This window comes from Orussus abietinus, unplaced genomic scaffold, assembly GCF_000612105.2.
Source record: "Orussus abietinus isolate OABI.00-Male unplaced genomic scaffold, Oabi_2.0 scaffold34, whole genome shotgun sequence".
In the NCBI taxonomy this organism is placed as follows: domain Eukaryota; kingdom Metazoa; phylum Arthropoda; class Insecta; order Hymenoptera; family Orussidae; genus Orussus; species Orussus abietinus.
In genome coordinates, this window is record NW_019394290.1 from 1,005,484 (window position 1) to 1,020,554 (window position 15,071).

The window sequence follows — 15,071 nt, forward strand, 5'->3', positions numbered from 1 at the left end:
ATCGGGAAACGTCGAGTTTCCTTTCTCACTTTGTCATTTGCGGCGATTCTTGATAATTGGACCCTTCAACGTTTCGTTCCTCGAAATTCCCACGATTCGGAATACAACGCGTCCGAAGGTTGAACACATTCCGCGTCGAGATATTCGCTGGGATTTACCGATTCTTGTAAAGGAAGAAAATGGAGAATTTAATAAAGAACGCGATAGCTCCGACCGATTAAAACGGTAGCTGACCACCTTCCCGCGGGATTTGTAACTTGAAGGGAATGCGCGAGGTATGCACGATACGTAGAGTTCTCGGTGTCAAGGGGCGCGGTAACTAGGGTATAAATGATCCTATAAATGTTTTTATTAAAGCAAAGTTACACATGGTAAACTTGTTTGTACGCGGGCATCTTGGCCTATTTACCCAGACGGAAAATAATGTGGCGGTAAACGGTCAAAGAAGTTGTAGTCAGTTTTACACGTGTTATGGCGTAAGTCGTTTAGGGTCACGAGGGAACATTGACGTTTTTCTTATATTATCGAGACCTAGATAAAGCATCACGACTCGTTCCATTCCGATACCACCTCCGGCGTGAGGTGGACAGCCATATCTAAAGGCATCGATGTACGATCTGATCTTCTCGATATCTAAAATAATATGTTATTCGTAAGAAACGGTGAATAAATTGCTGAAAGAAATACCCAAAACGGAGAATTTTAAGGTAAAGTTACATATTCCGTACCGATGCCATGATGTTTGGCACGCTCCGTAAGAAAGTCGGGATCGTGAATCCGCTGTGCTCCAGAAATGATCTCTTCTCCTCGCATGAACATGTCGTACGAGTTTGAGACTTTCTGTAACATAATTACTTTCGACAATATACGTCGATAACGTCGAGGGACATTGTAAGAGTAGATGAAGCACTTACCGGGTTGTTGGGGTCGGGCATCGTGTAAAAGGGTCGCACAGCCAATGGATACTTATCCAGAATGTAAAAGTCGGTGTCATACTAAAACAGAAAAAACGTCTCACCTCAAATAACGTACGATACGAAAAATTGCAGAAATCGAATCCAAGGAATCAAAAACATTCCTAATTTCTTACTTTTGCTTTAATGATTTTGCCTAAAAGCTTTTCATCGGGAGTTGACAAGTCGTCTTCCTCTCCCATTGTCACGCCAGCTTCAGCCAAATACTGAACAGCCTGACGAAATTCTAGTTTTAACGGTGGGTCCAAAAACTTGAAAGGCTCTACGTCATATTGTTGCTTGACCGCTGCTATTTCCTCAGCATAACTAGGAATCAAAATAATAGTCAGTCATCATCAGCAATTCAAGTCAGGAGGGAATATAAGCAAAATCAACGAGATATTAAATGAAATACACCAACTTGTCCCGAAGCCCTCGGAATAGCTTCGTAAACATTTGACCAATTGTATCGACTACTTCGTGGTAATGATATTTAAAAGCCATCTCCAAGTCGAGACCAACAAACTCGGTCAAATGTCTGTGGGTATTGGAGTCTTCGGCTCTGAAAACTAAATTTTATCATGAAGAAACCACATTTAGCGTGAACATTATATAAAGAAGTTGGACTTAAACGACTCACCGGCACCAACTGTAAATACTTTGTCGAAGTCAGCAGCAATGGCCATTTGCTTGTACAGTTGGGGAGACTGCGCTAGATATGCCGATCCTTTAAAGTAGGAGACACTGAAAACGTTTGCCCCGCCTTCACTCGCTGCAGAAATAATTTTTGGTGTGTGAATCTCAACGAAACCCTGTCACAACATAAAAGTTCTTTATATTTGACAAGTTTACCGTGACATTTTCGATATAATTTAGTTTTTTTTTTGCTCAAAATAGCGTGTAACGTTAGGTATAGTTTTCATGGAATACTAACCATGTCAGTAAGGATATCACGGAAGAGTTTACAGATTGCAGCTTCTACTCGAAATATTGCTTGATTCGCGGGTGTACGTAAATCCAGGACTCTGTTGTCTAATCTGGTATCCTGGTTGACTTTGATGTTGAGTACGGTATCATCGGCCTCCGTAACAGGTCTCGAAGCATCTTCAATTTGAAGAGGTAATTGTGGCTTGGCTGCACTAATTACAAAGATTTTCTCAATGTGCACTTCAACATCCTTCTGGGTGCATGACTCGATTTTCGATGGTACAGTTTTTACAGTAGCCTCCACATCAATGATCGACTCCTTGGTGATGCTTAAGTCAAATGAAAACTGAGATTATTATTTGAATTTTTAAAGATATGCCGAAACGCATACAGGATTTGTAGATTATCAACCGTAATTATTTGAACATGTGCTATCAAAATTCCATACTTCACTTCGATGAAGCTCTAATCAATATTCACAGAGCCCTAAACAAAATACCTTGAGCATTTTCTCCACGTACTTTGAAATAAATTTGATCATTTGTTTGCTGATTTTCTCGTTCACTGCAGCTAGTCCCTGCACAGTATAGGATTGTTGGCGCAGAACTATAAAACATTGTTTCCCTGCAAGTAAAATATAACCGAGAACATAAATATTGAAACTGATAAAGCGGACACGAAAGTAAAACATATTTCCTTAGTAATAATATTGACATTAAAAGAAACAAAGCAAATGAAGTCCATTCCGAGCTAATTAAATGAATAAATACTTCTGATCTATTTTGAAACAATGTTGAACTAAGTACCTTTTGCTCTGCTTGTATGTAATCGTCCTCTCAACCACATGGTCTGTTCGGCGACATTAGGATTCAATATTTTGATGTCAATAAATTTCCTTTCAATATGCAGGTCCGAGCTCTGAATTATACCAGTCTCTCCGTACCTTCCAATAGAGATATCTTCATTGTCACTTGTACTTTCTTGCTGTGATTGCTGAAAATTAAGTCGATGATTAATTATGAATGAAAACTATTTGTGTTTACAAATATAGTTACAAACATTTAATTGTCATATTATTTTGAATTAAAATCACTCACAGCTTGTATTTTTCGTTCTGCTTTCTTTGCTGCCTTCTCTGCATCCTTTTGCTGCTTCTTCATTGCTTTCTTAGATGTTTCATTACTGCAAAAGAAAAGAATGGTTCATAAATCACATGCTTTAAGATGTCAAGTGCTTTCTATGAATTTACAGAATTTATTTTTAAACACTTTTGTACATTCGCGATTAAAAAATTAAATAAGGTCCAGGCAAGGAAGAGAAAATATGAATGAAAATCTATAATGCGTTCCATTGCTCCAATACCCATCGAACAGGAAAGAAGTAGCACTAATATCAAATCGAATTGTGTCCATTTAAAAGGAATTAACCAAAAGTTGAATATTAACTAATATGCTTCAAATTGAGTTAATCATAATATATTCAAGAGAAAATGTATAAGAAAACTGAATAAAAAGTGTTGAAACCCTATCGCACCGACACTGAGACTTCGTGGTACATCCGTCAACTGACCAGAAAATGCTTCTGCCTTGAGATAGTGATTACTATAAATACAATGCATTGCATTATCAGCAGGTGAACTCTGCCCTTTTGTATCCATTATGAACCCGAAGATTAGCCATAAGCTATATGCAAAATAAACATATTGTTTAATACAAACATTATATAAAGTATACCACGGGATAAACTCGTATTACTATGTCTACACAAAGACATTGCAGGCTGCCTATCATTTTTGAATACTCATAATAATAACAGAGAAAAAGTGCATCGCTCAGGTTATCGAGTCGGTGCAATGCTGCGTTCGGCACTGCATTTTTTAATTATAACGCGGTAAGAAGCAGTTCGGTACTTGTACCAAAAGTTCAGCAGTGGGAAATTTATCTAATCTTGAATTTGATTTATCATGCAAAGTTAAATGATTCCTGAAATGCACGCATATGGTATTGATGGTTCTTTTCGAAAATTTTACAAGATCGAATGGATGCAATTCATTTCTAGTTTGTTATATCATTTATTTTTATTTTTCCTATTTATTCAATAACGCAAATGTAGAACATTCAATTACGTAGGTACAAGATTGCAAAAGAATTTTCATCTCAAAATCCTGTTTCAAAGTAGAATCGATGTATGCGTACAACGCTACGTTTACAAGTGATGAATTAATATGATAATACAAATTGTTACCCCTCGGAAGGTCCCGTAAGCTTCTCTTCAACCATCTGCAAAAATAAATTACATTGCATCAGCAAAACCCCTAAATTGATCTAACACATTGTTCAACAAATTGGGAATAATACTAGGACATGGCATAATAAATGTTTGCTCGTTAAAATGGATCCACGAGTAGATGACACGGTGCAAGACTAAATTCTGAAATGCATGTTCGGAATATTTCCTGTCCAAGGATCGAGGTTATATTACCGATACTGCAGCTTTCAATATTAACCTAAATTAGTGTGACAAGTACTAATCACACGCCGACGGAAAAAGCGATATTTTATGACAGTACGAACCGCAAATAGACAACAGTCCGTTCAATCGGGTCGTACAACTTTTACTCGTCTCGACCAGTCTCGACCGAATCGCTGTCGTCAGCTGTCGCCGCACCGGATAAACGTGGCTTTAATCGCTTTAATGACAGCAGAGATACGAGAGTAACCACGGACCCAAGCTTCTAGCAGAGATGAGTTGGGAGATTGCTCACGGGCAGGGTCGCGCGATCGCATCGTGTGCTGCCCTCTGGTTTCGTACGTTAGCTTTCACCGTTTTTTGCCCCCAAGGGCGGCGCAACGAATTTCTGGTAAGGCTCGCGCACTCGCGATGGCTGTGCCATCTACCAGTTGCCGTTGGCGGCTCACGTATTCGTGATGGTAATACCATAATAGATTAAGTAATCGATTTAGACCAGAGATGGCGCTTCCCCCTTGATCTCGGGGCGTGAAGCGGCGCGTCGTGGCTATCTCTCGTCTTTTCTCCGACGCAAGCGAGTTCGTTCGGCCGGGACAAGATGGCGTCGCAAACCGAACGCGGATGCGTCCCTGTACGCGCGATCGCAGGTACGTCAAACCTTTGAAATATGGTAACGTCGCAGCGTTCTCGAGTCAATCGCGTTTTCTTCCGCATCGGTGTAGCCGTTGTTGGTCTCCGTCCGGAGGCCGGAGAACCGCCGGCGGAAGGGAAAGGGAGAGAAGGGAGGTAAAACGAAGGAGGGTCGCCTCGCAATCTCGCGGCCGACTGGTCGCTCCCGAATCGGTGGGCCGCGGCCCGAGGCCTCGCGTTCGCCCCATTAGTCTCGCCCGGCAATTCGTCAAATCGGGAGAAATGTAGTATCGATAACGTCCCGCAGCTGCTGCCACCGGACCGTGCGTTTCTCCGCAGACGTCGACGCATTATCCGCGCGGTGGAGAGCGTTTCGCCGGGTGCGCGATTACTCTCGGATCTCTTCCGCTGCCGCTCCGGCGACCGCCCGAGCGGGAGCGGCCTCGCGTAAATCCTCGCGGCCCTCGCTCGGGTCGGCTCGACTCGACTCGACTCGACTCGGCGCGGCCAAGGCTCTCCTCTCGCATCCCGCTAAATAATAAATACGAGAGGGTTCTCCGGGGATACCCCCAGGGTGCCATTAACGGGGTACGGGTGGCGTCGCCGCCACCTATCGACCATCCGGCGAGTCCAATACACTTAGACTCGGGGCCCGGGAGTTCGGGCCCCGAGTTCGAGCCGGGCGGCGCCTGACGGGGTCGACGCGCACCCTCTTAATCGACGAGCGACGCCTCCCCCTAAATTCATTACTCGAGAGGAACTCGAACCGCGCGCGCGAACGATCGCTCGAGATGACGATGACGCTTTATTATGTACCAGACTCTTGCGGGGACACAATGGGACTCGCGGCTCGCCGATTCAGCGGGATCGACGAGTCGGAGTCGGTCGCGGTCGGTGGCGGTCGGTGGCGGTCGGTGGCGGTCGGTGGCGGTCGGTGGCGGTCGGTGGCGGTCGGTCGCGGTCGGTCGGGGTGGACGCTAAGTATCGATAATTGAGCGGCGCGGGGTGGCCGGGCATTTAGCGGTCGGGGTGGGCGGGGGCGCTCTCGGGATATCGAGGGATGTATCGCGCGGCGCGGCCTGCTATCGACATGTCGACGATGCCAGCCCGGACCGTATATCCCGTATATCCCGCGATACAGGAAACCGTCCCCTACCCCCGCGATCGCGATACGCCAAAATACCATCTGTCGTTTGGATGCGCGTCCTCCTTCTCGGGCCCTCTCCCTCCTCCGCCGACTCCGATCGAGAGACTCGACCCCGTTCGGACTCGATTCGTTTCGATTCGTTTCGATTTCGAGGCATTCGACGTTTCTCGCGGGTGCTGGGAAGGGACGATAATCCATCGGTGCTCTCGCAAATGGAAATTCCGTCCGGGAAACAATGGACGCGTGCGGAGAGAGATATCGCGGAAATATGCAGATAATCGTTTGTTACGTTTATCGCTGCGGGGAATGGATTCGAGAGCGATAACGCGCGGTGACCGCGGCCGCGTCGAGTCGACAACGCTCGGTCGATCATCGACCCTCCGCGGGCCGAATCGTCGCGACTCCGCGAAGGACACGCCGCGGCGGTCAGGCTGCGGAAAGGCGGAAAAACGGCGGAGTGGGCGAGAACCGATTCGGATCCGAATCCGGAGGGAGAGGCGGGGGACTCGGTTCGATCCGCTCTCTCGACGTCGCGTCGAGGGCGAAACAATGGGAGCGCACGAGGAGCGGTGGAAGGAACTCTCTCCCTCTCCCTCCCGCTCCTCCGCGTTTCGCGGCGGTTTCTCGGCGGTTTCTCGGCGGTTTCCCGGCGGTTTCCCGGCGGAAACGAAAAACCGCATCGATCTCGAGCGGTGCAAGATGCGCGAGTATCGTCGCCGACCCTTTAAAGCGCCTCCGCCTCTCTCCCGCTCCCTCTCTCTCTCGACGACGCGTTTCCTCGAAGCGGGTACAACCCTTTGATAGGCGACGGCGGCCCGGAGAGGGAAAGGGGCGGAGGAGGAAAATAATAAAAGGAAGGGACAGCGTTTCCCTCCGGTTCGCGTCGCGAGTCGGGCCGCGTTTTAACCCCCATTAGTGACCCACCATTCGGTCCGCGCCGGGGGGCGCGTCCGGAGCGTTATGTAAAAATTCCTCCCGCGACGCCGACGTCGCTTTTCGGGACGTCCTCGGGGAATCGGATTTCCCGCGCCTTCTCCTTCGGGAAGGAGGTCGAAGGGAGCGCTCGACGCCTCGTCGACTGGACGATCGAGGTCGAGCGGATGGAATTCCTCCGGAGGGAACGCGGCGCGAACTCGAGGCAGGGAATTCCCGCGAAAGCGTCCGCTCTCGGTCGTCGACCCTCTTTCCTCGTTCGACGAGGCCGAGCTCATCGACGGCTAGGCAGTCGGGCCGATGTCGCCGTCGCGTCGCCGTCGCGGCGCCGTCGCGGCCGGTTTAACGAACCCGGGCGACCGCGCGGCGGGAGACGCGCACGCGTCGCGGGGAATTCCGCGCGCGGGCCGATCGCGTTTCCCCGAGCGGGAAATCTGCCGAGAGAAAGGAGATCCGCGCTCGGGAAAGGGGTGGGAGGAGGAAAAATCGCGCGTAGGTGTAAAATTGCGCTAAGGTGAAGGTCGGTTCCCCGCTGCTCCGACTCCTATAAAGGCCCGGGCCCGAGGGGCTCCCGCCATTGCGCCCGAGACCGCGAGAGAAACCCGACCGTCATGATCGCAAACTTCGTCCTCCCGCTCGTCCTGCTGGCGTGCCTCTGCGCGGCGGCCCCCTCGAAGACAGGTGAGTCGCTCGCGTCCCTCGAAGGTTCCGACCGAGTCGCTCGACGAATGCCGCCGGTTTCAGCTCCGACCGTCTGCGAGCTGCCGATGGTCAAGGGCAACTGCAGGGCGCTGATGCCGAGGTATCGCTACGACTCGCGGGCGAAGGACTGCCTTCCCTTCAATTACGGCGGATGCGGCGGGAACCGGAACAACTTCCTGTCGAGGGAGCAGTGCATGGAGACGTGCAAAGGTGGGTCCTTCGGCGCCGCCGAGAGATTCCCCTCGGGCGCGCCTTCGAGGGGAATCTCTCCCTGAGAATCGCCGGTCTCCAGTCCGATCGGACGTCGGCAGCGAGCAGACTTTCACCTCGAGACGACGACCAGAGAAAGAACAGCGGGAACCCGCGGGAGTCCGCGGGGGAACCATACGATTCGGCTCGTGGGGGAAGGAAAGCGCGACGTGCCCGGGTCGCGCACGTCCGCCGTTTGCGCCGAGGGAACCAAGAGGAGAGAGCGGAGCGACTTCCCGTCAGTCGCACGTTTTCGCGGGCCGGAGCGCCGGTCTCTCGGTCGGCCCGATCGAAACTCGAAAGGGCGGGCACGCCCTCGCCGTCGACCTTCCGCTTTCGCTCGATCTCGCCGCTTTCTTCCGTTGACTCGTCTCCGTTTCTCGTTGCAGGGGTCTGACGGGAGCGCCCGCCAGGCGGGACACCTCTTACCTGCGAACGCGTCGCCGCTTTTTCTCCCGAGTCGGCTTGCGATCCCCCTCGAGGAAGGACCTCCGGGAAATTCGTCGAGAGTCGTCGTCGTCGTCGCCGTCGTCGATCGTAAATCTTGTATTTGTACGGACAATAAATTAAGTTAGGCGTAGCAATCCCGATGGATTCCAATCCGAGTCGCGCATCGCCGAGGGCACCCTCGAAGGTTGCCCCGGTTCCGGAAACGGACGGGGTCTCGCGTCAGGTCGAGACGGAGTCGCGAGGACGGCCGCCTCCGAGGAACGACTCGAGTCCCAGCGTCCGATCGGCCGTGTCCCTTTCGTCGTCCCGTTGCGCCCTGGCTGCCTGGCTTTGCATCCGCCTTTGCTCGGACTCCTCCATAATGGGGAGAATGGCCGCGGGGTCCTCGACGGCGCTCTTCTTCCGTCTCGACGTCTTTCCTCCACTTCCCTTCTCCCGGGAAGATCTCGGAACCTCTCCGAGGTCGACCGTCTCCCCTCGCTTCGTTTCGTAGTTTTCCAATTTTTTCGGCGAATCGAACGTCCCGTTTTCCTCCGTCCTCGATCTCGTGGATTTCTTCTCAAAATCGCGGAGGCTTCCCTTATTTTCGTCGTCTTCCCGAGATGTTCCTTCGGCTGCTCGAATTCGTTTCTCCGCGTTGAGTCTACCTCTTTCGAGGGGACCGAGGGATCCGGAATCCTTTTCCGCGTCCTCGAGTCCGTCGACGAGACGCGTCCTCTTTACTCCGTAATCGGTATTCTCCCGGGCATATTCGGAACATCCGGCCCTAAAAACGCGGCCAACGTTTTCCGCGCTGGATTTCGAGGTTTTCGCCACGGCTTCGACGTCCCTGGACTCCCAGTAATGTTCTTTCGTGTCCCCAAATTGTCGGAGATCCAGGCTGCGCTTATTCTTCGGGCCATCCCTCGAGGAATCCCAGTTGTCTTCGATAGGTGGGTCCGCTCCGTCTCGACCGGCCGTCGCCTTTCTGTCGTCGTTCCCGAGGTCGGCGACCTTTCCGCTTTCGTTTCTCCGGGTACCCTTGAATCCGGGTGTCTTCTCGTCGGCGCTTTCGTTGCCTCCACGAGGAGAATTGGATTTCGACGTTTGGTTTCTCGGTGACGTCTCGACCATCTCGCGATCGCCGCGACTCTTCGACTCGGAATCATTGCCTTCCTTCGTCTCGGGATCGGCGTAAACGTTGATCCGTTTCACGACGCCGTCCAAGTCGTCTTCCCTCCGATCGGTCGAACTCTTGGGAGTATTTTCCGGGGACCCGCGGTCTTCCCAGCTGGAGTGGGTCGGTACCATTTGGTAAAGTTTGAGGCCCACGGTGATCGGGCCGTTTTGGAAGTTGGTTTCGTCGAGTTCGACGAGCGGAGAGGTGGCTCTCGCGGACGCGCCTCCACCGGTTCGGTCTTTCGCCTTCGACTCGCCCTCTCTCTTCCTACGAACTTCGCTTCCCTTCTCGTGACTCCCCGTCATCTTCTCTTCTCCAGACCGAACCAACCTTTCGAATTTCTCCTCCTCCTTGGGCTCGTTTCTCATGTCGCTTCCGAACGCTACTTCCTCCAGCTGCCTCCGGTTTTCCTTCTTCCAGGCCTCCCGCTTGCTTAGCAAGAGAACTTCGTCCTCGACTCGATTTTTTCCCCGCCTTTGCGACGCCGCGTCGGAGGATCGCTCCTCGTTGCTCGTCGGAGATCCCTGCGTGTGTCGATTCCCCGGGGCGAAAGAGTTGCCGTCGTATTCGAAGAAGGGCTCTCGTCTCTTCGGTCTCGCCCTCGATCCGCTTCGTTCCGCTACCGAATCGTCCACCTCCTCGTCCTCGTCTTCGCCCTCGTCGGCTCGGTAAGGGTCGTTCCCTGCATTTTCGTAGCTTCTCTCCGGGAAACGGCGTTTCCTCTTTCTCGATCCCGAGGAGTCGAAGATCGCGAGCTCTCGATACTCGTCCTCGTCCGCCTTGGTCCCCTTCTGTCTCAGTTCCGTCACTCTTTCGGCCAACTTCCTGTACTCCGGAGTCTCTCCGCCGCCGTGTCTCCCGTGCTTCTTACGTTTCCTCTTGTGCTTACCGCGTTTCTTTTTGTGTCTCCTGGGCACGCGGTCCGAGCTGCGAGCCTCCCTCCGCCGATGGAAGAGAACGGGCCAGTCTCCGTCTGATGGACGGAAAGCGCACGTTGGTCAGGCCGCGAGCGCGACTCGTGGGACCGCCAAGGGAAGGTAGAGGGAAAGTCTTACGGAAGCGAGGCGACGATTCCTGGCGAACGCGGAAGGTCGCGTTGCTCAGCTCGAGGATGCTCGGAGGTTCGACCAGAGGCGGGAGAGCGGCGACGGCCGCCTTGCGCTCGTCCTTGCTTCCGTTCCTCGGCCCCGCGTCCGAGTACTGGAGGATGGATCCGCCCTTCGCTCCTTCGGCCGGCCCTTCCGACCGGTCCTTCGACTTGGCCTCGGCTCTTTCCTTCGCCTCGATGTACTTGGACAGGAGTCCTAACTGGCGTACCTGAAAAGCGACGTCGATTTCGGAAATACAAGACCGCGATCTTTGGAGGGGACTCGGGTCGCGAAGATCACCAAGTAGTCGTGGACGGTCTGGACCCTCGTCTTCTCCCTCTCGGACAAGGCGTTGTACTCGTTTATCAGGTTCCTCAGCAGGCGGACCTTCTTGTAGAGCTCGTTAACGTCCACGTCGAACTCGCTCCGCGGATCGTGGAACAGGAACTCGTCGTCTCCGTGTTTGGCGACGTCCCGGTCGTGGACCAGCGGCAGCGGCGGAGCCTGGACGGAGACGAGATCGTCCGCTAGACTTTGGCCGCTCGACGGGCGTCGGCTTAGAGCCGAGGACGGGCTCACCTGATCGGAGGAGCCCTCCTCTTGTTCCACTCCCAGCATCCACTGCAAGAAGTCCCTCATGTCGGGCGGCAGGGACGCGCAGGTCTTCCTCTGCACCTCGTCCAAGACAAGACGGCCCAGGAGCTCCATCACTCTCCGCATCATCGCCTCCGTGTGCTTGACCTGTCGGAGGGTTTCGCCGAAGGAAGCATTCCCGATCGGGTCGAGGAGCGGGGGAGTACTCGGAAAGGAATTACCTCGTCCTCGTCCAAGCCTTGGCGATAGATCTTATCCGCGGTGACGGAGTCCTCGGGTTTGCGTTTCCTGTAGAGGCCCGGTCCGAGCGCTATTTTAAGCGCCTGATTCCTCTGTACCTGCGTCAAGAAAGAAATGGATCTCCGCGCTCGGGACGGGAACGCGCGCCGCGAAGGAGAGGCTACCTGTTCGAAGATCCTCTCGACGATCTTCCCAGCGAGTTCCCCGTGCAGGGCCAGATCCATCTGCGACTCATCTTCCGTATTGTCGGCTGCCAGCAGGACCGTGAACTTCTTCCTTTGCGTCTCGTCGTCGGGTTTCGGGGACTGAAACGGAGGAGACGTTCGCGCATGGCCGACGAAACGAGCGACGGGATGCTCACGGTCTCCTCGTGATTCTCGGGCAGGATCCTGCCCTCGGAGTCCGTCGGTCGATCGTCGAGACCCTCTCGATCCGCCCGCGACTCGTCGCCGTCGCCGTCGCCGTCGCCGTCGTCGTCGTCCTCGTCCTCGTCCTCGTCGACGAACCGACCGCTGCGCTCCCACGGGTTCCCTATTGATTTTTCGTGCAAACGTCGTAACGGAACATGGCGCTCGCTCGAAGGGACGAAAGGAAAGGTACGCGTACCGTTGCTCGGAGGATTCTTGGCCGCGAGCGGGGCGCCGCGACGCCTCGCCAGATTCCTCGTCCCGTAATCGTTCGACGCTGGAACGCGTTTTCCTTGGAAGCGAAAATCCTCCATCTCGTTCCAGGAAGGTCCGGTCTCTCTCTTAACTCTGGAGGAGTTTCTCCAACTGCGAGCACCCCGGTCGTCGATCTCGAGACCGCTCGACTCGATCGTCGGACCTTTCTCCTTTCTCGGTTCTCCCCCGTCCCCGTTCGAACATCGTTCGGCGGCCTTCTCGTCGACGGCTTCGGAAGCCACTTCCTCGTTGGCTCTCTCGACCGCGACCGCGACCGCCCCGATCGGCTCCGCGTTCCCGGATTCGCGGTCGCGGGCTCCGCGAGGGTCTTCTTCGCTCGCTTCGGAATGTCTCCGCAGACTCGGAGCGTTCATTTCCCACTCCTCGATGTTGGTCAGTCCCCTGGTTTCCCTCTCGTCGATTCTCGCCGTCGAATCCTTCCGACGCGAGTCCTTGGTCGTCGGCGGACTCTCCACCGCGCTCGCGACTCTCGTCTCCGTTTCTCGTTGGTTCTCGAAGGCGACGGCGCTTCTCGGGGGCAGCTCCGATTCGGAAGCTTTCCCAATTTCCCCGAGGCTTCTCCGGAAGACTCCGTCGAAGAATGCAACCTGGCCGTCCTCTGTGTATTTTTCAAGGGGGGCCTCGTCTCGGCCGGTGACGTTTCCCTCCACGGCCTTCAGGCCCCTCCCGAGGTGAACTCTCGCGTCATCGTCGAAGTCAGCCGCCCAGTCGGCGGGCTCGACGAAGGACTCGTCGGCCAGGTCCACCGAGTTCAGCTTGCTCCCTTTTCCGCGAAGCTTACCTCCGATCGCTCCCTCCCCCCACGAGTTCCCTTGGACGTCGTAAAGAGATCGAGAGTCCGTCCGGTCCGTCCGGTCCGTCCGTTCCGCCGACCCGCTCCGCTCCGGCAGATTGCGAGGTTTCGAGCGGCCGCCCCTCGCCCGGACCACCTGAACGTGTCAAAGGGAACCTTCAGAAAGACGCGTCGAACGAGCCGATCGACGCGGTCCGGTCCGATCGGAGCCGGCGAGCTACACCTTGATGATCCTCCACTCGTTGGTCGTCCCGGAGGGCGAAACCGCCTCGAGGGTCCTTTCCTCGGCCGAGTTGGTCTGCTCGATCCCTCCCTTGAACATGTCGTCGGTAATTTTCAAAGCGAGGTAGTCGCTCCCGGAACCAGGAACGGAGGCCCCGGGAGGGGAGACGACAAGGTAGGTCCGCTCCGCCGACGCCGAATCTGCGACAGAGCCCCTACACCTTTACCCGAGACGACGACCGACAACGAGGGCATCGGGTACCAGTCCCGACCGAGGGAATCACCTGGAGCGGCTCCCCTGGCCCGAGGAATCTCCTCGAGGAATCGCCCGCCCGGGGGGCCGGCGCCCGTCCGAAACCTCTCCCTCGGCGAGTCCTCCTCCCGCTGGCTCGCCCTCTCCAGGAATCGGGACCTGAAAGGACGCCGCTGCAGCCTCCGCTCCCGTCGGGGACCGGGACCGTACCCCCTTCGAGCGGCGACGCCTCGGGAAGGGTCCGTCACCCCGAGGAGGGCCGGGGTGACGGCGCCTTTCGACGACCGAGGAACCGCCCCGGCGCTCGCTTCCGAAGACACGCGACCGATTTAGAAACGGAACGCGAGTTAGCCGAGACTCAACCATTGGGCCTTCGAGATCCCGCTCGGCTCGTCTCCGCCGATGTCGCCTCCCCGGCTGATCGCCTCGAGGTCGGGACGCGCGTCGGCAGGCTTCTTGCGGCCGCACTTGGTCTTCGCCTTCGCCTTCGGGACGACGTCGGCCACGAACTCCTCCTTCGGGTGCGGATTCTTCAGCTTCTGCCTCTCCCGTTCCTCCTTCGCCTCCTGCTCGGCGTGCTCGTCCTTCTTCGGCGGCACGCCCTTGGGCTTGCAGCGGTCCTTGGTCGGACCTGACGGAGGACCCCGATGACTCTCGGGGCGAGAAATTCGAATTTCGTCGAAATCGAGAGGCGTACCTTTGGTTTCCGGCTGGGCGTCGCCCGTCGCGTCGGGAGCCGGGTCGTCCTCGGCCTCGGCCGCTCGGTCGCCATCGTAATCGTAGTACTCGAATCGCCTCCGCCTCGGATAGAGGTCCCTGCCTCCGGTCCTTGCGTCCATCCTCTGCCTTATGAGCGCGTTCACCCGGTCTGCCGCCGAGGGCGATCTCTCCTTCCGGTCCTCGTCCTCCGTCGCGTCGCCTGCGGGAAGACGTCGAGGGAGAGGAGTAGATCGGCCGTCAAGCGACCGTCAACCGACCGTCAACCGACCGTCAACCGACCGTCAACCGACCGTCAACCGACCGTCAACCGACCTCGGGGGAACGAGCGGTACCTGTCGCCTCGGACTCGTCCTCGTCCTCGTCGCCGTCGTGCCTGTCGAGCGCGGAGAACTCCGGGAAATCGGAGTCCTTCTCGCGTTCGCGACCTCCGCCTCGGCCGAACGAGTCGGCGAGTCCTCGCTTGCTTCTGCCGCCCCTCCCCTCGGAGACCTCGTCGCGTTCCGGTCCTCCTTCGCTCTCGTTCTGCTCCGGGCCCCTCGAGTTATCCCGCACGTTTACGGGTCCGTGGTCCGGGTTGCCCGACTCTTTCCGTTCCCAGACCGAGTCCCTTTTTCCGTCCCTGATCTCGGGCTCCGTGCAACTTCCTCTCGTCCCCGCCGCCGCCGCCGCCGCCGACGGCGAAGACCACAAGAGTTTTCTTTTCGTATCCCCCCCGGAACCTGCACGAGCGTCCGCGCCCTTGGGCTCCGTATCTCGATTTTTGACAACGTCCGTTTTTCTCTTGCCGTCCTCGGAAACGCCGATCTCGCGACAGTTCTCGGACCCCCTTCCGTTTTCCCTCGTCCCTTCGTGTGCGATT

The 15,071-nt window shown here is 55.1% G+C and overlaps 2 protein-coding genes across 2 annotated transcripts; one reads left to right on the top strand and one right to left on the bottom strand.

Moving 5' to 3' along the window:
* Nucleotides 1-433: 433 nt before the first annotated feature.
* Nucleotides 434-4,593, bottom strand: LOC105696237 (aspartate--tRNA ligase, cytoplasmic). Its single transcript, XM_012418533.2, has 12 exons — nucleotides 4,454-4,593; nucleotides 4,125-4,159; nucleotides 2,978-3,062; nucleotides 2,687-2,873; nucleotides 2,402-2,504; nucleotides 1,888-2,209; nucleotides 1,594-1,765; nucleotides 1,375-1,522; nucleotides 1,091-1,280; nucleotides 915-995; nucleotides 729-840; nucleotides 434-633 (listed from the first exon to the last, which is right to left on the bottom strand). The coding sequence occupies exons 2-12, from the start codon at nucleotides 4,157-4,159 to the stop codon at nucleotides 470-472; spliced, it is 1,599 nt and encodes a 532-aa protein (XP_012273956.1). The 5' UTR covers nucleotides 4,454-4,593; the 3' UTR covers nucleotides 434-469.
* A 3,056-nt stretch (nucleotides 4,594-7,649) lies between these two features.
* On the top strand, nucleotides 7,650-8,594 carry LOC105696223 (kappaPI-actitoxin-Avd3d). The gene is made up of 3 exons (XM_012418489.2): nucleotides 7,650-7,740; nucleotides 7,804-7,971; nucleotides 8,400-8,594. The coding sequence occupies exons 1-3, from the start codon at nucleotides 7,671-7,673 to the stop codon at nucleotides 8,405-8,407; spliced, it is 246 nt and encodes an 81-aa protein (XP_012273912.1). The 5' UTR covers nucleotides 7,650-7,670; the 3' UTR covers nucleotides 8,408-8,594.
* Nucleotides 8,595-15,071: the final 6,477 nt, after the last annotated feature.

Bases quoted from the DNA above. Each gene is read 5' to 3' on its own strand.
- LOC105696237 (XM_012418533.2), bottom strand. From the start codon at position 4,159: ATGGTTGAAGAGAAGCTTACGGGACCTTCCGAGGG. The intron at 2,505-2,686 runs GTACTTAGTTCA...TTTTACTTGCAG, and splicing joins ACATACAAGCAGAGCAAAAG to GGAAACAATGTTTTATAGTT. The intron at 634-728 runs GTACGGAATATG...ATATTATTTTAG, and splicing joins TGCCAAACATCATGGCATCG to ATATCGAGAAGATCAGATCG.
- LOC105696223 (XM_012418489.2), top strand. From the start codon at position 7,671: ATGATCGCAAACTTCGTCCTCCCGCTCGTCCTGCTGGCGTGCCTCTGC. The intron at 7,741-7,803 runs GTGAGTCGCTCG...CGCCGGTTTCAG, and splicing joins GGCGGCCCCCTCGAAGACAG to CTCCGACCGTCTGCGAGCTG.